The 22,620-nt window shown below is 52.0% G+C and overlaps 2 protein-coding genes across 2 annotated transcripts; one reads left to right on the top strand and one right to left on the bottom strand.

The window, feature by feature from the left end:
• Positions 1-337: 337 nt before the first annotated feature.
• On the bottom strand, positions 338-6,156 carry LOC118097263 (uncharacterized). The gene is made up of 3 exons (XM_035139995.2): positions 3,648-6,156; positions 515-559; positions 338-381 (listed from the first exon to the last, which is right to left on the bottom strand). Exons 1-3 carry the CDS (start codon positions 6,154-6,156, stop codon positions 338-340), a joined length of 2,598 nt encoding a protein of 865 aa, XP_034995886.1.
• Positions 6,157-10,101: 3,945 nt separating this feature from the next.
• On the top strand, positions 10,102-20,339 carry VPS37D (VPS37D subunit of ESCRT-I). The gene is made up of 4 exons (XM_035139996.2): positions 10,102-10,261; positions 15,148-15,319; positions 18,785-18,867; positions 19,839-20,339. Exons 1-4 carry the CDS (start codon positions 10,133-10,135, stop codon positions 20,337-20,339), a joined length of 885 nt encoding a protein of 294 aa, XP_034995887.1. The 5' UTR covers positions 10,102-10,132.
• The last annotated feature ends 2,281 nt before the right edge of the window (positions 20,340-22,620 follow it).

Consider the following 22,620-nt stretch of genomic DNA (forward strand, 5'->3'; position numbering starts at 1 on the left):
GTGGAAGGACATGTGGATCCAGAATTGGCCTCCACAGTCACTTATGGACCCATTGTTAAAACTGTGTTCATGGAAGACATAACTTACTCGGCTACAAGTGATCGCCAAAGAAGAAGATGCCAACGGCGCAGTCTCAATGTGCATTTTACTCAGAAGCCCTGCTGTGTCCAGTGGGGTTTACTCCTAAGTCAGGATCACAGCACGACTTAAGACGCCCCAATTGCTGTCAAGCAGCAGTGAATGGAATAACTAGAAAATGGACAACATCTTGCTGGAAGGAGCAGCAAGGTTTTGTTGATCTGTGACACCGAACACACACCCTGATTTGGCCCTGGTCCTACATCTTCTTAGCAACTGCCCAGGGCTTGCAGGAAAAGGATCCTAGGAAGGGAGAATTTCAGGAAAGGCCACAGAGCAATTTCAGCACAGACGCAGAATGACAAATCAAAACAGGAACTCTGCTTTCTTTCCCTTCCCTCTCGCCCCCCTGGGATTGTGCTCCAAAAACACCCACCTTTCAGCCACCAGAGAACGTCCGTGTGCTTCTCGTCCGGGACATCTAGAACAGAGGAAGAGGGAAAGGTGCATTAGGAGCTGCAGTGCAGCATCTGAGAGGCAAGAGGGAAGCTAGCCAGCCAGCCTGGGGATCCTGCTTGTGGGATTATTTTTATTGGCCAGGCTCCTGAACTCAGGAGGAGAAGAAGGAGTCAAAGGCTGGACTCCGCACCACCTCCCTGCCCGGGGAGGGGGGGCACTCTGGCTAAGCCAAGCCCACAGTGGGGGCAGGAAAGGTGGCAAAGACCCCCACGCCATTCCCAGTGGCAGCCTTGGAGGTCTTGCATCTCCCACAAGCTGTTCTGGCCGTCAAAAGTCGAGCCTTGTTTTGGTTCAGATCCAGCCCTGCTACCAGCAAACAGAGCCAGTGGCGTGCATGAAGGTTTGGGAGAGGGACGTCTGTGGGGGATCCCCAAGATATTGTCAGACTCCAACTCATCCCCAAACTTTGGGCAAGCTGGCCCCTGGGGCTGGTGGGATGTAGGGAAATTGACCTTTTAGCAGGGCAGCATCTATTTTCTGGAACTCCTTGCCTTTTTACATCGGGGGCACCAGCACTGTCCTCTTTTTGGTGCCTGCCAAAAGAGTTTTAGATTAGGCAAACCTACCCAGGCAGGTAGGATGCTGACCTGTTTTTGGTTTATTGCTGGTTTTGATTTTTTAAAATGTTTTACAGAGTTGGTTCCACTGATAATTTTATTGCTTTACACTGGTATCTTGGTTCTGAAACGCCTTGGTACTCAAACAACTTGGAACCCAAACACTGCAAACCTAGAATTAAGTGTTCCGGTTTGCAAACTTTTTTTGGAAGCTGAACATGCTTCGTTTTGAGTGTTACGCTTCCAATTTGAGTGCCACACTTCTGTTTTGAGTGTTACGCCGAGGTGTCTCAGGGTTTCTTGTTTTTGCATTTTTGTTTTTGTGGCTCTTCTTGTGACTGTGTGGAACTCAGTTCAGCTACTGATTGATGGATTGTGTGACTGCAGTACATTGTTTGTTGTTTTCATTTTATGGATCAATGGTCTCATTAGATAGTAAAAATTCATGTTAAATTGTTTTTAAAAATCTGGAACGGATTAATCCATTTTGCACTACTTTCTATGGGAAAGCGCACCTTGGTTTTGGAACACTTTGGTTTTGGAACCGATTTCCAGAACGGATTAAGTTTGAGAACCAAGGTACCACTGTATTCTCTTTGTAAACTGCCTTCAGGGTTTTGTTTTGTTTTTACAAAATAAATAAGTAATAAAAGCAGCAGCAGCAGCAGCAGCAGCAGCAGCAGCAACAACAACAACAACAACAACAACAACAACAACAACAACAACAACAACAACAGTAAACTTCCCCTCTTGTCTCTTCCAGGCCCCCTCCAAACAAGGATGAGTTGGCCCCACCTGCCATTGCCTCTGGCGCCCCTAGTGTCGGACTCCATGCCTTACACACACATACACCAATCATTTTGCTACGAAAATGAATTTGGGAACCAAAATGAATTTTGGAATTTGCTACCAAGGAGTGTGGTGGAGTCTCCTTCTTTGGAGGTCTTTAAGCAGAGGCTTGACAGACATATGTCAAGAATGCTTTGATGGTGTTTCCTGCTTGGCAGGGGGTTGGACTGGATGGCTCTTGTGGTCTCTTCCAACTCTATGATTCTGTGATTTCCAATGGGCAGCAGCCACCACTGGTGGCAAAGCAACCTGTTTGGCATGCAGAAGGTCCCCAGTTCAATCCCTAAGGGCATCTCCAATTAATGTTATGCTGCACTGTGACCTGTGACCTGAGTGAGGATCCGTGCTAAGGAGAGGTGCAGAAATCCCACCATTTCCTCATTTTAAGGTGGAGCCACCTGATTCGCACTTCCCAAATCAATATGTGAACCAAAACACAGTTCATCTTACAAAATTCGCATTTCTCCGAAATTTGCAATGCATTTCTCCATCCAAGTGACATGTGCAGAAGTGCATGTACTTAGTGCAGTAAAGCGTGCATTAAAAGGCATATGTCCAGCACAATGACATAAAGAAATGCATTTGATATGGGGAAGTTGGTTTGCCAAAATGAGTATATTATGCAATATTACATGCAAAAAGGGAGGAAATCACACTAAAATGCTGGTGAATTTTCATGGGGATTTTTTTTAAAATGCAAACTGTGAAAATGTGGAATGAGAGAGACTGAAAAGGACATCTTTGCCTGTCAGTATTTTTTCTGCCTTGCCCTTAGCTGAAACAGGAACTGGACTGAGAGCCAGCCCTACCATAAGGCAGGTTGAGACAGCGACCTTGGGCAGCCATGTTTTCACACAGGGCTGACCGAAGGCCCTCTGTTGACTGAATTTATATCCTGCCTTCTTCCCAAAGGAGCCTGAGTGGGGAGAAGGTGGTGCCAACCTCCAAACTCATTGATGGAACTCAACTGGACAGGCAGTGGGATCCTTCTTCAGAGTGAAGCAGTGGCCTCGGGCAGCAGGTGTCATAGGAGTGGCAAACAACCCTTCCTCCTGCGCCCCCTAAGCAAACCTTTACTCTGCACCCCCTAAGCTGCCCTCCTGCCTCAGGCGCAGATGGGGGATGTTGTCAAAATAAGAGTCATTTGTGAGACCAGTCAGATTCTGTATGTCAAATTGGGGGGGGGGGTCATCTTGTCCTTTGCCTCAGGTGGCAAAATGTATTGGACCAGACCTCACCGGCTCTGATGACTGCACTACTGTATCCAGCCCTGCCTAGCTCAGCATTCACCACTCTGACTGGCAGCAGCACCTCCTCCTCTTCAGAGTTTCAGGCAAAGAAACCTACCTAACGGGATGCCAGGAATGGAACCGCAGGACCTTCCACATGGAAACAGGTAATCTTAGATTTGCAGAACTGGCAGGGTCACCTAGTCCAACCCCTTACAATGCAGGAATCACAGCTAAAGCTGACTTCATGTTTTGTTTTGTGTTTTTTTGCAAACTAACGGGGTGGGGTGGGGGCTTTTTATTTCATCTTTGCAAATCCACCTTGCCTCTGATGAGCGCAGCCTCCTCTGCCCTCCTCAAGGGGGGACCCGGCCTGGTGGCACGAGACGCAGCCCAAAAGACTCCTGCAACATACCCACAAAGAAAGCACTAAACCTCAGGGGGGCCTTCTCTCGCTGCAGGTTGAGGAGGTCATCGGCCTCACTGCTGGGGCCCACACACTCCGGCCTCTGGTCCAGGTGAGCAGGCAGCTTTTCGAAACGCTCTGTCTGTCTTGGCAGGTCTTTGCTCGAGGTGGAAATGGCATCCTGCGGCAAAACCAAGGCCTCCTCCAACTCCCCAGGAAAAGCCGCCGCGACCTTTGCTGGGTCTGGAGCCGGCGGGCTGCTTAACATCTCCCTCAAGTCCGGAGCTAAACTGGAGCGAGGCTTCTCCCTCAAATCTGGAGCTGGCAGGCTGCAGGGCTTCTCCCTCAAATCCAGAGCTAAGCTGGAACGATTCTCTCCGAGGTCTGGAGCTGGTAGGCTGATGTGCCTGTCCATCAAATCCGGGGTGGGAGGGCTGGGGCCTGGCTGGAGCAAAGGCCACCAAGTTGACTGAGGCCCAAACTTGCTTAAGGGCCTTGGAGGCATGAGTCCCCAGTCCACGGTGGCCTCTGGATCCGACAAGCGCCTGGGTCTTGCTATGGTGGTGGTGATGGGCTGAAGAGAACCTCTCGGAACCTGATGGGCATCGAGGCCAGGCTCTGTCTGGGTCCAATCACTGGTCCTGGAAAGCCTAGCTGGCCCAAGGCTCCCGTGCTGTGGGGTCTCCCTGGTGAGGGAGCCCCTGTGTGGAATATCAGTCCCTGGGGGGGCGGACCGGCAGAGGGCTGCCTCCATTTCTTTATGAAAAGGGCACCTGTACTCAGATTCACTTTCTGGGTGAGAAGCAGGTCTGTAGACACGCTGGAATTCTTGCGGCAGAGAGTCAGTGGATTCGGGGACGGTTTGGAGGGGGGTCTTCTTGCCTTCGACCCTTCTTGCGTCAGGCTCCCGAGGGACAGATCCCCTTGGGGCTGGTTCGAGCCGGGCTTGGAGGGAACCTTTTTTCTGTTCGGCGGTGGAAAGGGGTTGCCGGCCAGGTGGCTCATGGCCCGGGGAGAGAGCCCGCTTCCAAGCATCCTCCATCTCCTGGTGGATCGGGCAGAGATACTCAGATTCATTCTCAGGGTGGAGGGAAGGCCTGTAGATGGCCTGGCTTGGTTCAGGCCTTGCCTGGAAGGAGGTCCGCTTCGCGTCTGGCTCCCTGGGAGGAGAGCTCCTCCGGCGGGTGGGTTCAGGGGGCGGTTCAGGGGTGCTCCGCCTCGTGTCTGGCTCTCTGGGAGGAGAGCTCTTACGGCGGGTGGATTCAGGGTGCGATTCAAGAGAGCTCCTCCTTGTTTCCGCCTCTGCAGGGAGAGGAAGGGCCAACCATACCTCTGCTTGAGGAGAGTCGCTCTTTGGGAATACAGAAACTTTGTAGGCTGGCTCCGTCTGGGTCCACTCGTCCTTGGGGTAGGGGACGTGTTTGCGGATGAGTTTCCGAGGTGGCTGGCAGGTGTCCTGTGGTCCCAACTCCAGTGCCAGCTGAGGAAACGCCTTGGGCACCTGAACGGATTCCCTCCTTGGGGGATTTACTTGTGCAGAATCCTCCTTGGGACTTGCCACAGGCCTCACATAGCTCTGGGTCGTCGCCTGGGGCAAGTCACTCCGATTTGGGGAGATGGGGATGCACCTGCTGTCTACTTGGGTTTTCCCTATTCTGGATGAAGCCCGGGACCTCTGGTAGATTTCCTCCCGTTGCGAATTGAGGCTCTGTTGCATCGCCAACAGCATCTGGCTGTTCGTCATGGTGAGCTGCCCCGGCTGGATGCAACACCTTCCGCACCGGTAGTCCACCGCCGCCTGAGGGGAGATGTTCCGGACTGGCGTCCTCCCTCGCTGCAGAGAACCCCCGAAGGAAAGCTCGTTTTCTTCAGGGCACACTGACCTCCAGGCTGGTCCCTGGGAGAGTTCGCTCCCTCGGCGGGATGAGGCCCCAGCTGGAAGTTCGCCCCCTTTCGGCGAGGAGGTGCTGCTCCAGAAAGCGTCGCTTCCTCTGTGGGGAGAATTGTTCCGTGGAAGGTCACCCGGTTGTTGGTAGAAGGAATTCTCTGAGACCCCACTCCCTTTCCGCACAGAAGGGCCCGGAAGGTGGTAGTTTGGCCCTCTTGGAGCAGACGGCCTTCGGGGTTCCTCGGCCCCCCTCTGAGAAGGGGTGCCCTGGGAGAGCTCGCTTCCCCTCCGTGAAGAGGCAGCCGGAGGAACGGACAGTCTTCGGGGAGCCTCGCTGACGCTCCCCCTCTGGGGCGATGCATTCTGGGACAGTTCACTTCCTCGCCGAGGGGAGGAGCTCTGGCCTGCATCGCTCCCTCTGGGGGGCGAGGAGCTTCTCAGGAACTCATTGGCTCTCTGAGGGCTGCTCCCTCGATGGGACTGGGTGCCGGAGGCTCCTTCTCGTCGAGGGGAGACGTTCCTCTGGGTGTCTCTGCTTCGCCGGGAAGAGCCCTGGCGGGGATCGTGGGCTACGTTGGCTGCAACAGGCAGAACCATCCTAGCGGGCGACCTCTTCTCATTGGAGCCCATGGCGCCGCTGGCTTCCCCTGGTCCTCCGCCGTCGGGGCACGAGCCTTGCCGGCAGTGCTAGGCACAGGTGATCTTGGGCCCTCCATAAAGCGCCTGGTTGTTCTGGGAGCATCTTCAAGGGCCCCTCCATTTCCTCAGCTCAGCAGGGTCCTGGCAAGATCACAAAGCCGTGATGTCATTCTGCTGGACTGTGATGTCATCAAACACAACATTGAGAACCTGCCCAGAGGCCATGGCCTCCTCTCCTATGCACAGCCCTCCGAAGCACTGCATCTCTCTGACCCGGCAATGTTGGCCCTGCACCCCCAGGTCCAAAATGATGAAATTTCCCCGGAGGTTTTAACAGCTTTAAAAATAACTCTGTTCCCAGGGCTTTTTTTTCAACCAGGACTCACCGGACTCTCAGGTGGGCACCATTGCCAGGGTGGTGTTCATGGTGAGTTCCCTCTTTTTATAGAAAAATAGCAGAGGCTGTTCCCAGAGCTGAGAGACAGTTGAACAGACTCCTTTGGAAGGTGGTGGGCTGCTCCTTCCTTGGAGGCCTTTAAGCAGAGGCTGGCTGGCCATCTGTCATTGATGCTATAGGTGTGAGCCCTGCATTGTAGAGGCCCTATAATTCTAAGATGGCAATAACTAAAGCACAGCGTTTAAAAAGATGCTGGTTTTGAACAACACCAGTCAATGCACTAGAACAGGGGTGGTGAACCTTATGCCCGACAGCTGAATGTGGCCCTCCAGGCCTTTATGTTTGGCCCTCAGAGTGCTCCCCAAGCCAAGCCCCTCAATGGACCCGCTTTTGCTTGGCTGGGATGCATCCTTGAATTCTGTTCTTACTCTTTTTTTGTCTGGATGGAGGACTGCCTGTGGGTGTGTAGACACTAGCCTACCATACAAAGGTAAAAATTTGCCTTTGCTGCTCCACCCATTTTTCCTCTGGCCACACCCACCACTGGCATGTGGCCCTCAGGAGGTTGCCCAGAGGGGAATGTGGCCCTCGGACTGAAAAAAAAATTGTTTCCCCGTACTAAAGGAACAGAGCAAAGCTAACAGAGATTCAGCCCAAACGACTGGTAACATTTAAGGGTAACATTTACTGGTAACATTTAAGCCTTAGAATCATTGAATTGTAGAGTTGGGACCCATAGGGTCATCTAGTCCAACCCCTGCAGTGCAGGAATCACAGTCTCCATTTGCCGGGTTCCTGGAAATGTTCCAAAGAGATTGGGTCACCACGAAAAAAGGCCCCGCAATTGCATTTCCCTACACTTTACGTGGCAAAATGATGGGAGCACTTAGGTAGCCTGGCAGGTGGGAAAGGCGCTCTCCTAAACCCCAGGCTTTGCAATCTGTGCTTTTTTCTCACAACAACCCTGCAAAGTGGGCAATGCAGTTATTCCCACTATTCATGTGTGAATTGAATCTGTGTGTTAATTGCTCATTGACCGACTATATTATTAGTAATTTTATATTATTATTATTATTATTATTATTATTATTACTACCTACTAGTAAACCCATTCAAATTAAAAGACCTAAGTTCATCATGCTGTTAATTCCAGTGAATCTGCTCTGAGTACAACTTAATTGGAGACCACCCATTATTATTCTTAGTTTTTCACTTTTTCTATTTTTTAAAAAAAGGTTCACAAGAAAGAAAAAGCATCCAAGAACAAATGAAGATGCACGGTAGGAAACCATCCTTAAAAAATAATTTTTAAAACTCCACTTTTTAAAAGTCCACAGCCAAATTAAAAGCAGAGACCAGCGAAGTTCATTAAGAAGCAGAATACCATCATTAATGTTTAAAGAAGATTTTCTGCAAACACCAGTCGACGATCTTATCATTTATTAGTTTGTTTATTTATTTATCATTTTACTGTTAATCTGGCGCCAACCACAGGTTGGATCCCTGACTTTCACCCAGCCAGCCACCACAGCTTCTGACATTGCTCTCTTAACCAGCAGGAGGCGCCCTCGCAACAGCTGAGCACCCCCAGAGCATCAGGCAATGATGGGAATCTTCCGGGAAGATCAGCTCAAGTCCAAACTTTTCAGTGGAGACTGTTTACCCCAGATCAACGCATGAATGTGTATATTTGAATTTTAACTGCTATGAGGTTCCCCCCAAAAAACAACAACAACAAAACATTGTTTTTGTTTTTTAAATTTTTTTATGTAACTTGCTTTTAATGTTGGTTTTTTAAAGGTATTTTAAATTACTATTTTAAACTGCCTTGAAAACCGCAGAGAGGCCTTTTGTCCTAGTAAGCAGAATACTGTATAAATTTTGTTAGATAGTCCTGCGCTGTTTTTATTAGCTGTATTTCAATAGATTTGCTTTTTACATTGCATTAAATCTATTAGAGTTTAATTACTTTTAAACAATTACCTTCTACATGATTTTAGTTTTTTGTGTACTCTCCCCCCCCCCCCCCCGGTGTTGCTTAAATTTGTGTAAGCCGCCTTGAATCGCAGTCTGGGAAGAAGGCAGGATATATTGGAACATAATAAATAATCAAGATCAAATACCAAAAAAAAAACTTTCCTCCTGTCTCTCTTACCAGCTATCTCACAAATCCTGCCCCGACTGTGTAGAATCGTAGAATTGTAGAGGTGGAGGGAACCTAAAGGGTCATCTAGTCCAACCCTCTGCAATGCAGGAACTGGTGTGATTGTGGTGTGAATGTGTAAACGCACCAGTGGCGCGCCTAAGGAGTGTTAGGTAGCCACGGCTACTTCTGATCACACCTACTGCTGGCATGTGGGCCCCAGAGGGCTGGGGCAGCAAGAAGATTAAGGTGTACACATTCAGACGTTGCTCTTGAGGGGTGCGAGATCGAGGTATGAACACACAAGCGTGAGCTTCTTCTAACCTGAGGAAACCAGCTCTGGTTGGGCCAAGGCTAAACAGAGAGTCTGTGGCAGAGATGGGGCTATGAGCTGAAGACCCTGATCTGAAGGCCCAGCGCTTTATCGCTAAGCATAGTTATTCTCTTTCGTCACCAGGGTGCCACCACTAAAAAGCCCTCCTCACAAGCGCCCTCCCACCTCTAATCTCACATCACCTAGAACCTAATAACGTCAGCTAGGTCAAGCCAAAAGTCCAGTATACTTTCGCTCAAGTACTAAATGTTCATTGTAATCCTCCTCACAATGACCCTGAGGGGTTGCTCCATATTGCAGCTACAGGAAGGGATTGGGGTTGAGCCACCAAGCTACAACTCAGATCCTAGTCTTCATTTTTGCAGGATTATTATTTTCTCCAAAGAGGTCACAAGAGGAGCCCTGTAGCCGGATGAAGCCAAAAGGCCAATCTATCTAGCCCAGAATCCTATTTCCACAGTGACCCACCAGTCCTCGGTGTTTTGGGGGGAGTTGAAAGAAAGCACTCTTGACATGCTCAAAAGCTTATTTTGTCAAAGCAGCAGGAGCCCCGCCCCCCTTTTTCCTGCTTCCCCCCCTATGGGAGGACAGAAAGGCGCCGTTAGCGTGGTCAGAAGCTCCTCCTCCTTGTTGAGATGTGATTAGACGCTCGGAGAGGATATATTGTTAAATGACACTACTGATTTCACTTCAGACGCCAAAGCAGCAGAAACCCCGCCCCCTTTTGCTTGCTCGCCCGCTGGGAGGCTGAGAAAAAGCACTCTTAACATGCTCGGAATCTCCAGCTTAAGATACCAAAGCAGCAAAAGACCCGTCCCCTTTAGGCGACTCCCCTTCCCCGCTGTTTTGCGAGGAGGGGGCTGCTTTAAAGCTCTCCCTCCCCCGCCCGCCCCTTCTTCCTCCTGCCGCGCCCACCGCCTTTTTTTTCATACCGGGAAAGCATCGTCGGTGTCGGCGTCCCCTTTAAGAGCGTCGGCGCGGCCGAGGGCGCCCCCTGGCGGCCCGCGGCGGCGCTGCAGGTGCAGGTGGAGGATCGCGCGCCTCCAGGTGCGGCCGCCGCTGCTGCTGCTCCGTCGGCTCGGCCGTCCCCACCATGGAGCGCGATCGGGGCCCGCGGGGCTCGGCGGTGGACCTGGGCTTCGGGGCGCTCAGCACCGCGCAGCTCCGCGCCCTCATGCGGGACGAGACGTGGCTGGAGCGCATCGTCAAGCTGAGCAGGAAGGTAAGACCAGGATCGGGACCCCCCGAGGAGGAGAGGATCGGGCCCCTGCGAAGGAGAGGTGGAACGGGGGGGGGGCGCATCCTGCCTCTCTTTTTTTGCACGCATCGCTTGGATGGCATGCATCGGGATGCACATCCCAGCCCTCTCCCGGTCCAAACATGTAACCGACCCCCCCACCCCGCCATCCATCTAATCCCCCCCCCCGCCGCCGCCGCCAATTAAAACACCCATAGCACACAAAGGGGCACCGATGCCCCCGTCAGGCCTGCCACTGCTCTCCTCTGGGGCCGTGCCACACACCCCAAAACCCTATTGCAGCGAGGGTGCCCGCTGATGAGGGGGGCATGGCATGGGGGGCACAGTGCCCATCCAGCCAGGCCTGTACTTGGTGCCCAGCACCACCACTGACGGCCTTTCCACAGAGGCTTGTGGCTATGCCCCCCAAACACCCCATGCCCATGCCCCCCAAATGTGCAATCTTGTGGGGCAAACCAGCCGCTCCCTAACTGCCTCCCAACCTGGCTGATGTGTCTTTCCATCTCACCCCCCCCCCATCCAGGCTTCTGTCTTGGGGGGACCATAATGCCCCCCCCACTTACCTTCAAAGCTCCTACCAGGACACCCCAAACAAATCTGAGCACAGCTGCTGTTTCCTTGGCGCCCCACTTCCTCAGTTACCCACCCACCCCCCTACCAAAATAGATGCTACTGAGTCCTTGTGCACAGTGATTTTAATATTCTGCTGCTTCCCCAGACACCTGTCACTTGGACCCCCCTCCAAAAAAAAATTTAACCGCCCCCTTGCAGCAGTTTTTGCAAAGGCTCCTTCTTTGTTATCTCTATGCCACTGGCGATACCAGTTGAGGGTCGAGGTGTGTGTGTGTGAGAGAGAGAGGCTGCAAGGGCCTGGATGCTTTGTGTCGGTGGGTGGGGAGAGCCTCAATCCTGGGGTCCCCCCTCCCTCCAACCAGCCCCAATGCTCACAATTGCAAACCCACACACCCCTCCCCCCCACCCCTGTCTGTTTTGTTTTTCTGCACCCTTAGGAAGGGAGTTTGGGATCCATCCAAGGCTCCCTGAATCAGCCAGAGGATTTATTTTTATTTTATTTTGAGGGGGGGGTGTTGCCGTCTGTATTGTGTGCAGGGTGGGTGGGTGGGTGGGTGGGCTTGCCGAATAATTGCCAGAGCCTTTCATACATTTGGATCACGGATGGCGTAGGGTTTTGCCTTTCCGACAGAGAGCCATGGAAACAAAGGACATCCTCTTTTTGTTTTTGGCCAACCCCTACTAAATCTAACTAGCCTCCTCCCCGTTCCAGGAAACCCCCCCCCCCGCCGCCGCCTCCTAATTCTGGCTCCCCAAAACCTTTACAGGCCCACTCAATTTTGTGTCCACCCCCACCCCCATCCAGACACGTCACAGACTGCTGTTGCTGTGTCCATTCTCCCAAGAATACGCCGGGTCTGTTTATCTCAGAAAGGCACCTTCGCCTCGCGACCCTGGGAAGCAGGAGATCCCCCCCACACACACCCTGTTTCCCGGGTTTGTCCCGGGTTAAACTGCTCTGGAATATCTGTTTCTCCGCGGGGTGCCCCACGGGAGGTTTCTGAGGACCCCGGGACCATGCCTGTGTGGTCCCACAACTCCGCCTCACTCAGTGCCCCTGAGATACTCCCAAATGGGGCACGGGTGTAGAAAGGAGTCCACATTGTGTGGACATTTAGCCAGGATTAAAACTGGGGTGGGGGTGATGCAAGGCCCTGTCTGCCCACCCTCGTGGGGGGGGGGGTAGGACCTAAACAAACCCTTGAAGCAGGCATCATACTTGCAATGCTATTTGATAATTGCTTAAAGAATTCCGCTCTGTGCAGTGTGTCATCTTGGAAGAATTAGACGCGTCTTCAGGGTAGTCGGGGGGGGGAGAGAGAGTCCAGATGCCACCTTGCTCTGAGGCTCAGTCAGGGCAGCAGGTTAGGCGGAGGTGGGCACCGTCGCAGTTTCTCATTGGTCCTGGCTGCAAACTGAAGAGCGCTCACCGGATCTAGCTGTTGGATATGGGTTGGTGGAGCGGAGCATCATCCCGCTCTGGCCCAGCGGATGGTAGTGGATGTTGGGAGGTTCGGGACAGATAAAAGGAAGTCCTTCCTGCATTGCATGGTTAAACTATGGAACTCACTTCCACAGGGTGCCACCAACTCAGATGGCTTTTAAAGAGAATCAGACAAATTCATGGAGGATAATAAAGCTATCGAAAGCTATGGTGGGGCTATGCTGTGCCTCCAGAGTTGGAAACTCTGTTGCTGGGAACGGCAGGAGGGGAGAGGGCTCTCTTGCTTCGGTCTTGCTTGTGGGCATCCCATCGGGGCATCTGGTTGGTCGCTATGAGATTGGGATGTTGAGCCAAATGGGCCCCCTTTGGCCTGATCCAGGCCTCTTCTTGTGTTTGTTAAGCAGATGTAGCTGGTTTCTTCCACACAGGGGCTCCAAAGCCACTGTTGCTTGCCTGAGCCATGAGAACTTAAGGTTTCAGAAACGGGAGCCTTAAAGACAACCAAAATGTTCATAGCTTGAGAGCTGGGAGCCTGCTCTAAGGAGAGATGTTGTCATTGTCTGTGACAATTGCGATAGTCAGCAGTTTAGAATCTAAACTTTAGTTGCCTTGAGGCACAGAGACATTCTCTCTGGTTATCCTTATAAAGTCACAGCTTGCTTCTTATCCCCATATTGCAGATGGGAAAACTGAGGCTGTGGTGATTGTTTACTACCCAAAGGCACCACCAAGTGAGTTCATGGGTGTTAGATATAAATCCTCTCTGTTCACAGTTTTAGCCATACTGCATGGTTCTTCTTCATGTTGTTTTATAATTAAGTTTATTGGTTTACTCCTCTGTCCATCCTGCCCACCCCAGTGGGCTCACTGTTATGAAACGGGGCCTTTGTTTTGGTGGCTCCACTGCTCTAGAGCAGGCTTCCTCCACCTCGGCCCTCCAGATGTTTTGAGACTACAATTCCCATCATCCCTGACCACTGGTCCTGCTAGCTAGGGATCATGGGAGTTGTAGGCCAAAAACATCTGGAGGGCTGAGGTTGAGGAAGCCTGCTCTAAAGTTTGGCTCTCCCTGTCTGTGAAAGGACGCCCTTGTTTCCTCCAGCTTTGAATTGTTTTGGTCCCCGGCATATTACAAAAACCTACTTGACGTCTGCTGACTGTGCATGTCTGCCATTAAAGATTGCATTCTGCTCTGGATAGGAGCTGTTTATGGCACAAAAGCTTCTAATAGGTTTAAAAACCAGTCCATCAACTTAATGTCAATAACACAACACCATCAATTTGCCTGGCACTTTGGGAAGAAGTCCCTGCCTCATGGACCAAACCATTTGCAAGAAACAGAGGGTGGCTGAGCTGCAGAAAAGGTGCCTGGTGAGCAAACAGGTAGCTCAAGCAAGTTAGTCAAGCCACATACTGCAGAGGATTGCGAGTCGAATCCCTGTTGTTGTTGTTGTTGTTGTTGTTGTTGTTGTTGTTGTTGTTGTTGTTTGTTATATTTATATCCTGCCTTTTCCCCAGACAGGGCATCAAGGCAGCTTACACAAATTAAAACAAGACAGATAAAGCACAGAAGGCTAAAATCATATAAAAGATGATAGTTAAAAAGTACTTAAGCTCTAATAAAACAATATAAAAAGAGATCTATTAAAATACAAATGTGGCACTATTTTCTTTAAAAAAAAGCTGGTTCCCAAAAAGCCTGTTGGAATGAAGCGGTCGTCTCCTGCTGGCGGAAGGCCAACAAGAAGGGAGCAAGTTTGGTTTCTCTAGGGAGGGAGTTCCTCAGTCTGGGGGCAGCCACCGACAAGACCAGGCACCCCCAAACTTGGCCCTCCAGATGTTTTGGGACTACAACTCCCACCATCCCTAGCTAACAGGACCAGTGGTCAGGGATGATGGGAATTGTATTCCCAAAACAAGTTTGGGGGTGCCTGGACAAGACCTTCTCCCACATCCCCACCAAGTGTGCCTTTGAGGCTGGCAGGACTGAGAAAGGAGCCTTTGTATGGCTTCCCCCATCCTGCACACCAACTAGGCTAGTAGCCGAAACAACCAAACTCAGCCTCACCCACCTACCCAAAATATTACCCCGGACTGTGTGCCTTCTTAAAGGTAAAGGTAAAGGGGCCCTTGACCATCAGGTCCAGTCATGTCCGACTCTGGGGTTGCGGCGCTCATCTCGCTCTATAGGCCGAGGGAGCCGGCGTTTGTCCGCAGACAGCTTCCGGGTCATGTTGCCAGCATGACAAAGCTGCTTCTGGCGAACCAGAGCAGCGCACGGAAACGCCGTTTACCTTCCTGCTGGAGTGGTACCTATTTATCTACTTGCACTTTGATGTGCTTTCAAACTGCTAGGTGGGCAGGAGCTGGGACCGAGCAACAGGAGCTCACCCCGTTGCAGGGATTTGAACCGCCGACCTTCTGATCAGCAAGCCCTAGACTCTGTGGTTTAACCCACAGCGCCACCTGGGTCCCGTGTGCCTTCTTAATCACAGCCAAAGCCACTGCCTCTGCCTCATACTCTTAAGCACATAAGAAGAGCAAACAGGGTCAGATCCGTGGCCTATCCAGTCCAGCATCCTGTTCTCCCAGTGGCCAGCCAGATGCCCCAATGGGAAGCCCTTTCCCCTCCTGTGGTTTCCAGCGACTGCTATTCAGAAGCATCGCTGCCTCCAACCGTGGAGGCAGAGCATAAGCAAATGGCCATCGATAGCTTTATTCCCCTCCGTGAATTTATCCAGACCTCTTTTAAAGCCATCCAAGTTGGTGGCCAGCCCTGCGTCCTCCTGTGGGAGGGAGTTCCACAGCTTAACGCTATGTCTGTCTGTTGCAGTTCCAGAACTTGCAGCTGGAACGGGAGAGGCGCCTGGCCTCCAACTACGCATTGGCCAAGCAGAACCTGGCACTGCAACCACGGCTGGAGAACGGCAAGGCCTCCCTGGCCATCAAGTATCAGGAGCTGAGGGAACTGCGGGAGTCGTGCCGGGACAAGCAGCAGCGTCTGGGTGAGCCCCCTCCCCCCATATCCCAGCCTGGCAGCCATCTTTCTTTGTGCCCCGCCCGACCCCTCATTCCGGTTGTCGGCCAGCTGTGGCTCTCTGTGAGGAAGGGGAATTCTGCACATGCTTTGGTGACTTATTTGTTGTTCATTTCCTAACCCTTCTAAACTGCTCCTTTGTAGAAAACCTCAGAGCTGTTTGCAAAAAGAGTAAAACTGTAAGATTTTTAGTTTTACAAAACCGCTCAGACATTAAAAACAAAAACAAAAACAACCAACAGTAAACTAAAAACACACCAACACTGTAACCAACTGACCAGGCTCGTTTAAACAAAAAAATGTCTTTAGCAGGGGAAAGCGTGCAGCAAAGGCACCTGCCTGATGTCAATAGGCAGGGAGTTCCAAAGGGTAGGAATTAGAGTTGAGCTCCAGGCTCTGGTGTGTCTCATGAGCAGGGCTGCCAGACCTCCAGGGCTCACCTGAAGTCTACAGGTTGGTCTGGCCCAGGTGGCAGGGGAAGCTGGCTGCAAATTATTGCATAGATTCTCTAGGGTGGGAGTCTGCCCTCCTGCCCTTCCTCCTCCCTTCTCCCAATTAACCTCCAGGGCTCAGTGGTGGGAGGGAGCACAGAGGAAGAACCACCAGGGGCCACCCCCTGTGATACCACCCTAAGTCTCAGCTTTGGGCCCTGGAATCTCAGCTTCTGGGATGCTCCTGACCCAGTGACCCTATCCTTGAGGCACGCTGGCATCTTAGAATAGCATGTCATAGCCCATAGGTCAGCAAACTTTTTCAGCAGGGGGCCGGTCCACAGTCCCTCAGACCTTGTGGGGGGCCGGACTATATTTCGGGGGGAAATTTGAACAAATTCCTATGCCCCACAAATAACCCAGAGATGCATTTTAAATAAAAGGACACATTCTACTCATGTAAAAACATGCTGATTCCCGAACCGTCCGCGGGCCGGATTTAGAAGGTGATTGGGCCGCATCCAGCCCCCGGGCCTTAGTTTGGAGACCCTGTCATAGCCTCTCCCTACTACCCCACCCACCATGCCATGGCGATTCCCTAGGATAGAAGCTTCCTGTTGTTGTTAATTGCCCACCCATCACTCTAAGGTCCCAAGGTGGATTACAGCATTAAAATGCAGTATTAAAAACAATTAAAAACAACATTCAACCATAAAATTAAAACCATAAACCTCAAGGGTCAAAAGGACCTTTTTGGTGGTGGCTCCCCACTTGTGCGAAGCTCTCCACAGGAGACTTGCCTGGCAACGCCTCAACATACAAAAACATTTCTTTTCCGCCTGACTTTTGGCTGTGAATTCTCTGTGGCCTCCTTCCGTGGGTTTTAGCCTTGCATTTTAAAAGATGAACGCGTTTTAGATTTTTCTCTGTGTTTTGTCCTGGGCTGTTTTTAATGTGTGTGGTTTTTTTTTATTGTCTTAAGTCACGGGGGGGGGGGGGACAATCCTCAAAGTTTAATAAGTAATAATAAATACTGATAGCCAGCTACAGAGAGCAGAAGCGACTTGAGATCCAAAATATCTGGTTGGGGAAGTCTGATGTATGCAATGTAGCTTAGCAGGAGAGCTCCATGCTTTTACAAGACAGCTGTTCTTCTGGCTTAAAGTGTGAAAGAGAGAAATGTGGCATTAAGCACCCCCGTATGTATGCACACATCTGGCAGTCATGGATTGGGCTGTGGACCACTAGCCCCCAACACATCCTATAGGGATGCTTAGGGAGCCTGTGATTCCCATTAGCAGAACTGTATGAGACCCGCTTGCTTGTGTGGAGCAACCTTTGGACCGGAATGATAGGGCATCATCATTGATAGTGCATCAAGGTCACCCCTCCAGGAACCTCCCCCCCCCCTTTATTTGTTCATTTGAGAAACTGCATTTATTTACCACTATATATCATTTTTAAAATAAACACACACACACAATCAAAGCATTGTTCAACAATAGAACCATAAAAAGGTTAAAAACAGACAGCAGTCAACCAATGAGGAAGGATGTATTTACAATTGCCTGCAAATTATTGGCAGAATAGAATAGTTTCCAGCAGGTGTTTAAATGCCGGCACAGAAGGCGCCTGCTGCATCTCTAATGGCAGAGAGTTCCACAGTACAGTACTGTACACCAAAGGTTCGGTTTCTCCTTGTTGTCGAGCAAGCATCACCAACCCAGGGAATGGCCAGCGATGTTCCTGCAGATAATCTCAGTGATCAAGTGGGATGTTGGTGTTCAGGCAGTCCCTGGTCAGGATGGGAATCTTCCGAAAACAATTTGCAAGCCCCCATGTCACAACAGAAACCACAATGTAATTTAAGGAGGGGGGGTGGGAAAACATCAAAACAAAGCAATTTATTCAGGACTAGCAACTTGCCCATCCCACTAGTTCTGTACACCAAACAGAGACTTTTGCCAACCTGGTGCCCTCCAGAAGTTTGGGACTATGGCCAGATTCACCCCATCCATTTACTGGACTACGGTACCACTTTGAACAGTCATGGTTTCCCCCAAAAAATTCTGGGAAGTGTTGTTTGTTTAGGGTGCTGAGTATAGTTAAAGGTAAAGGTAAAGAGACCCCTGACCATTAGGTCCAGTCGTGACCGACTCTGGGGTTGCGCACTCTTCTCGCATTATTGGCCGAGGGAGCCGGCGTATAGCTTCCAGGTCATGTGGCCAGTATGACAAAGCCGCTTCTGGAAAACCAGAGCAGCACATGGAAACGCCGTTTACCTTCCCGCTGTAGCGGTTCCTATTTATCTACTTGCATTTTGACGTGCTTTCGAACTGCTAGGTTGGCAGGAGCTGGGACCAAGCAACGGGAGCTCACCCCGTCACAGGGATTCGAACCGCCGACCTTCTGATCAGCAAACCCTAGGCTCAGTGGTTTAGAACAGTCATGGTTTGCCCCAAAGAATTCTGGGAAGTGTTGTTTGTTTAGGGTGCTGAGTATAGTTAGGAGGCCCCTATTACTCTCCCAGAGCTACAATTTCCAGAGTGGTTTTAGAATCCCTCTTGCCCAGGAATGCTGCCAGGGGGTTAATACCTGACGTCTCCAGGTAGCACACTGGGAGAGATGCCTTTCTGAAACCCTGGAGGGCAGCTGCCCATCAGAGGTAGATGGACCAGTGAGTCCAAAACTGTAAAGGCAGCTTGTATTCATCATTATCTTTTATTATTTGTACGCCAACCATCTGACTGGGTTGCCCCAGCCACTCTGGCGGCTCCCAACAAACTGAAACATCCGACACGGTAAAAACATCAAACATTAAAAACCATGAGGACTAGGAACTTACCACGATGGTAGATCACCTATTGTTTTGCTGACTCGGACTAATGTTCCATTTCCTAGAGCAGGATGGAGATGGGGTTAAACCCTGCTTCATGGGAGGGAAGAGTGGGGGCACTGGGGAAGGAGTGCCTGCGACTTAGACTCCCTTTTTTGCCTGGCAGGGGCCTGTATGGCCAAGTGGACCCCCGAGAATGCCGTGAGCAGGCTGCAAGCTGAGCTGGACGGCGTGGAGGCCAAGGTGGAGGTGAGTTGCCATGAGGGGGGCTATTTGTGAGGGGAAACACCCGCACTGAAGTGCTTATGGCCGCCTGCCCCACAAAACTGTGTTGTAGGGTTGTCAGGGAGTCCATCAGCTGGGGGCACCAGAGCCCAATAAGGCAAGTTTTCTCCTCAGCCTCATCCTCCCCGTTGAGTTCTGCAAGAGAAGGAGGAAGCTCCTTGGGCTGTTTTTGCCATGGTGGGTAATTCCCTTTAACCCTGATGGTTGAGATCGCAGAACCATAGAACTGTAGAGCTGGAGGGCACCCCAACGGTCATCTAGCCCAATGCCCTGTAGTGCAGGGATTGCAGCACAGATGGGTGTTTGTGAAGGTTTGCAAAAACAACCTCCCCTGCAGAGGTTTATCATTTATTTTTTAATTAAATTTGTATACCACCCTTCACCTGTTGATCTCAGGGCGGTTCGCAACCTAAAATTGCAATACAGCCGATCCCGAACACCTTGCGAGTTGAACGTTTTGGCTCCTGAACGCCACAAACCCGGAAGTGAGCGTTCTGGTTTGCAAAGGTTCTTTGGAACCCGAATGTCCGCCGGGGCTTCCACAGCTTCTGATTCGCTGCAGGAGCCGCACTTTGGTTTCTGAACGTTTTGGAAGTCGAACGGACTTCCAGAATGGATTCTGTTCAACTTCCGAGGCACCACCGTATAAGATTTGCGTTCATTGCCCCACCCACTTTTGCTCCTGGCTCCGCCCACCACTTGCACCCGAAGGTTTCCCAGAGGGGAACGAGGCTCTGGGCTGAACAGGGTTCCCTGTCCCTGACCTCTCTGTATACATTGGGCCCTGCAGGTTTCACTTTTCCCTCTTCACTTTAATTTCATAAAGGGGGCCCGAGGGTCATCTAGTCCAACCCGCTTCAAGGAGGGGGCGGGAGGGGCGGAAGGCCCTCCAGAGGCTTGCTTGAATTCTCCCATTCCTTCCCGTTTATTTCCAGGAGCAGATGGAGCAGTTTCTCTGCTGGGACCTCCCCGTGGAGACCTTTGTGGAGTCTTTCCAGCACGCCCGGATGCTCTCCCACCTGCGGCGCACCCAGCTGGAGAAACTCCAGGGCGCCCTCAAACTGGAGAAACTGGAGAAGGCCAAGGACAAGCCCAGCCCCGGCAGCGAGGAGCCGCCCGCCGTCTCCCCCGCCCTCCCGGTGCCAGCGCCGCCGCCTCCACCGCCGCCTTCGGCCCAAGCCCCTCCGCCGGTGCCAAACGGGCCTCCCCCCAAGGTCTTCCAGCTGCGCTTGGCACCGGCATTCCTCATCCCCTCGGAGGCCATGCTCCCCATCCCAGTGGGGACGGGGCCCCAAAAGTGCCGCCTGCCGGCCCTGGCCACCTCGCACCCTGCCGCTCCCTTCGTGAGCTCGCCCTTGAGCCTGATTGGACACATCCACCTGGCACAGGCCCACCTGCCTCCCCAGCAGAAGAAGAAGGAGCCTCCGCACCGGTAGCCGACCGTAGCTGACGGACCGTTTTTACCGGAGCCTCCGTCGCGAGACGAGACGGGCCAGGGTCCGGGGCGCGGCACCGCCAGCACCCTCCCGACCTGCCAACCAATCTGCCCGCCCAGACTTGCCCGGAGCTGGGGCGTTGGGGTGGGGCAGGACTATGGCAGCTACAAGGGGGTGTCATATATGATTTAGACGCTCGGAGCTGTCTCTGTCTCCCATCTCTTGGGGCTGCCTGGCCGGCTGGGGCTATCAAACGTTATTGTAAGTATAGGTGCCAGAGGGCCGGGGAGGGGGGCTGCCCTCCCCCATCATTTAGAAATAAGGGAAAGTCTATATTTTAGCTCCTTTTTTGTGGGGGGGACCCTATGACCATTCTGCACCCATCCGACGCCAGAAAGAGCATAGGAGCCAACTCTCAGGGGCCGAGGTCCCTTCGTCGTCGTCCCCATAAAATATTTGAGGGGGCCAGGGCCTCCCCAAAGTTGATAGGCATTGCCATTTGAATGGTGTGCGTGTGCCGCGTCTTGTGGTCGATTATCCGGGGCGGGGGTTTACCTGAGCCCCCCCAATATTTTATTCCATTTGGCACCCCTGAGAGAGAGAGAGGCTTGCAGTCTGTCCCCATCCTGCTCTGGGTGGGAACGCCTGTCCTCCGGACCCAGCCCACAAGCAGAACTTCCCCTATAGCACAAGTGTCTCCATTTTGGAAGCCAGAGGGAAAGATCAAGAAAAGGGGGGTAGAGCAGAGCACATTTGGGGTGGGGGTGGGGCGAAGGGTGTTGGGCACAGGCAGGTATTCTGTTGGCGGGGTGTGTTGTTGTTGTTTTTGAGACAGAAGCTGAATTCTCTTTCTCCCCCTCACCTCCTCACAATAATTTGTATGTTGGGAGTGAGGGGGGGGGCGGCTTCTGAAGTAGAACTGGGAGGGCTAATTTGGGGGGGGTTGGGGGGCAAGGGCTGAGGTTGCGAAGCACAGGGTAGGACATGAAGCCCAAAGTTAGGCCACGGCTAGAGGATGGGTTTGTGGAACCAGCACACACGGATTCAACAGGGTATGGGGTGTGGGGCTCAGCCAGGGTCTGGGGCGGGGGGCGGGGTGGAATTTGTCTTTCCAGAAGACGTAGGGCTGAGCGACACACAAACACACACACAAAAACAAACTGGGGTGGGGTGGGCCAGGTGAGGATGTATTTTTGAGCCGTTTTAACTTGAATGTGCTTGCAAAAAATTTGAATTGTCAGGATTCGGGGGAGGCTGCAGCGAGAGGGAGGATTGAACCGGAAAACTTATTTGTGTGTTGTTTTTTTAAAAAAAAAATCCAGAGAGTCTCAAGTGCTCTCTCATGGAAGAGGTGGTTTCTGTGTCTCTGGATGAGTCACTGGCCCTGTTTTCTTCTCTTGTTCAGCCTCCTCAGGAGCTGGTATAAGTGAGTCATTCAGTCACTGCCGAGGGAACCAGAAAGCAAGTATCCTGACCTGCCAGCAGATGAGGCTGCCTGCCGCTTCTCTGCATGAGCAATTTGTACGAAGTGTCTCGAAAAATGTTTTTTTAAGAGAGCGAAACAAATATTGAAATTTGCGCTCAACTGTCAAAAGGTCCCCACTTTTTGTTGACGGGCGGTGAGATTTTTATTTCAGCTCTTGCAGATGGGGCTTACCCTGTCCATCTGGAGACAGACAGCCGGGGTGGGTAAGGATGAGTGCAGCTGTTGCGCCTCTGACTGTGCCATCCCTGGTGTAGAAAGAGCGTTTGGGGTGTCCCTGGGTGAGCTGGTGAGAAAGGTACGGCCGTGGGAGATGAGTGTGGGGAGCCTGCTCAGGCAGGGGACGGCTTCTCCCCTCTTCCATGGGGCATGACGTCCCTGTGACTGATTCCACTTTGGGAGAGGAGGACGGCAGCACCCTCCACCTCTGGCTGGTTGCTGGGGTGATTGTGTATGTACCAGGAGGGATTGTGTACCAGGGCAACTCCTCCAACCCAGTGCTGAGAAACCGGCCCCTGATGTAGGGAGCCAGGAGGTCTAGGGCAGTGAGAGGAAGAAAGCAGCTGCCAGCTGAGCTGGAGGCATGGAGGAACCTTCTTTCTTTGCTTGAAGCCAGGCAGGAGCATGGCAAAGCAGCTATGATAAAGGGAGTGCACTCTGCACATGCTCAGAGGCACTGCCAGCATTCCACGGGTCCCAGAGCTGAAAGCACATCCAGTTGCTTTGCCTTGCTAGATTACTCTGGTTCAAATGAACCCCTGGCCAGCCCAGTCTTCCTTCTACACTGTGTGATCCCTG

Source organism: Zootoca vivipara, chromosome 15 (assembly GCF_963506605.1).
Source record: "Zootoca vivipara chromosome 15, rZooViv1.1, whole genome shotgun sequence".
NCBI classification, from domain to species: Eukaryota; Metazoa; Chordata; class Lepidosauria; order Squamata; family Lacertidae; genus Zootoca; species Zootoca vivipara.

What these genes read in the sequence shown, in the direction of transcription:
- LOC118097263 (XM_035139995.2), bottom strand. Translation starts at nt 6,156, where the DNA reads ATGGGCTCCAATGAGAAGAGGTCGCCCGCTAGGATGGTTCTGCCTGTT. An exon ending in GTTTAGTGCTTTCTTTGTGG is followed by an intron (nt 560 to 3,647) that starts GTATGTTGCAGG and finishes CCTCTGTTCTAG; the next exon opens with ATGTCCCGGACGAGAAGCAC. An exon ending in CGTTCTCTGGTGGCTGAAAG is followed by an intron (nt 382 to 514) that starts GTGGGTGTTTTT and finishes CTCCCTTCCTAG; the next exon opens with GATCCTTTTCCTGCAAGCCC.
- VPS37D (XM_035139996.2), top strand. Translation starts at nt 10,133, where the DNA reads ATGGAGCGCGATCGGGGCCCGCGGGGCTCGGCGGTGGACCTGGGCTTC. An exon ending in TCGTCAAGCTGAGCAGGAAG is followed by an intron (nt 10,262 to 15,147) that starts GTAAGACCAGGA and finishes TGTCTGTTGCAG; the next exon opens with TTCCAGAACTTGCAGCTGGA. An exon ending in GGACAAGCAGCAGCGTCTGG is followed by an intron (nt 15,320 to 18,784) that starts GTGAGCCCCCTC and finishes TTTGCCTGGCAG; the next exon opens with GGGCCTGTATGGCCAAGTGG.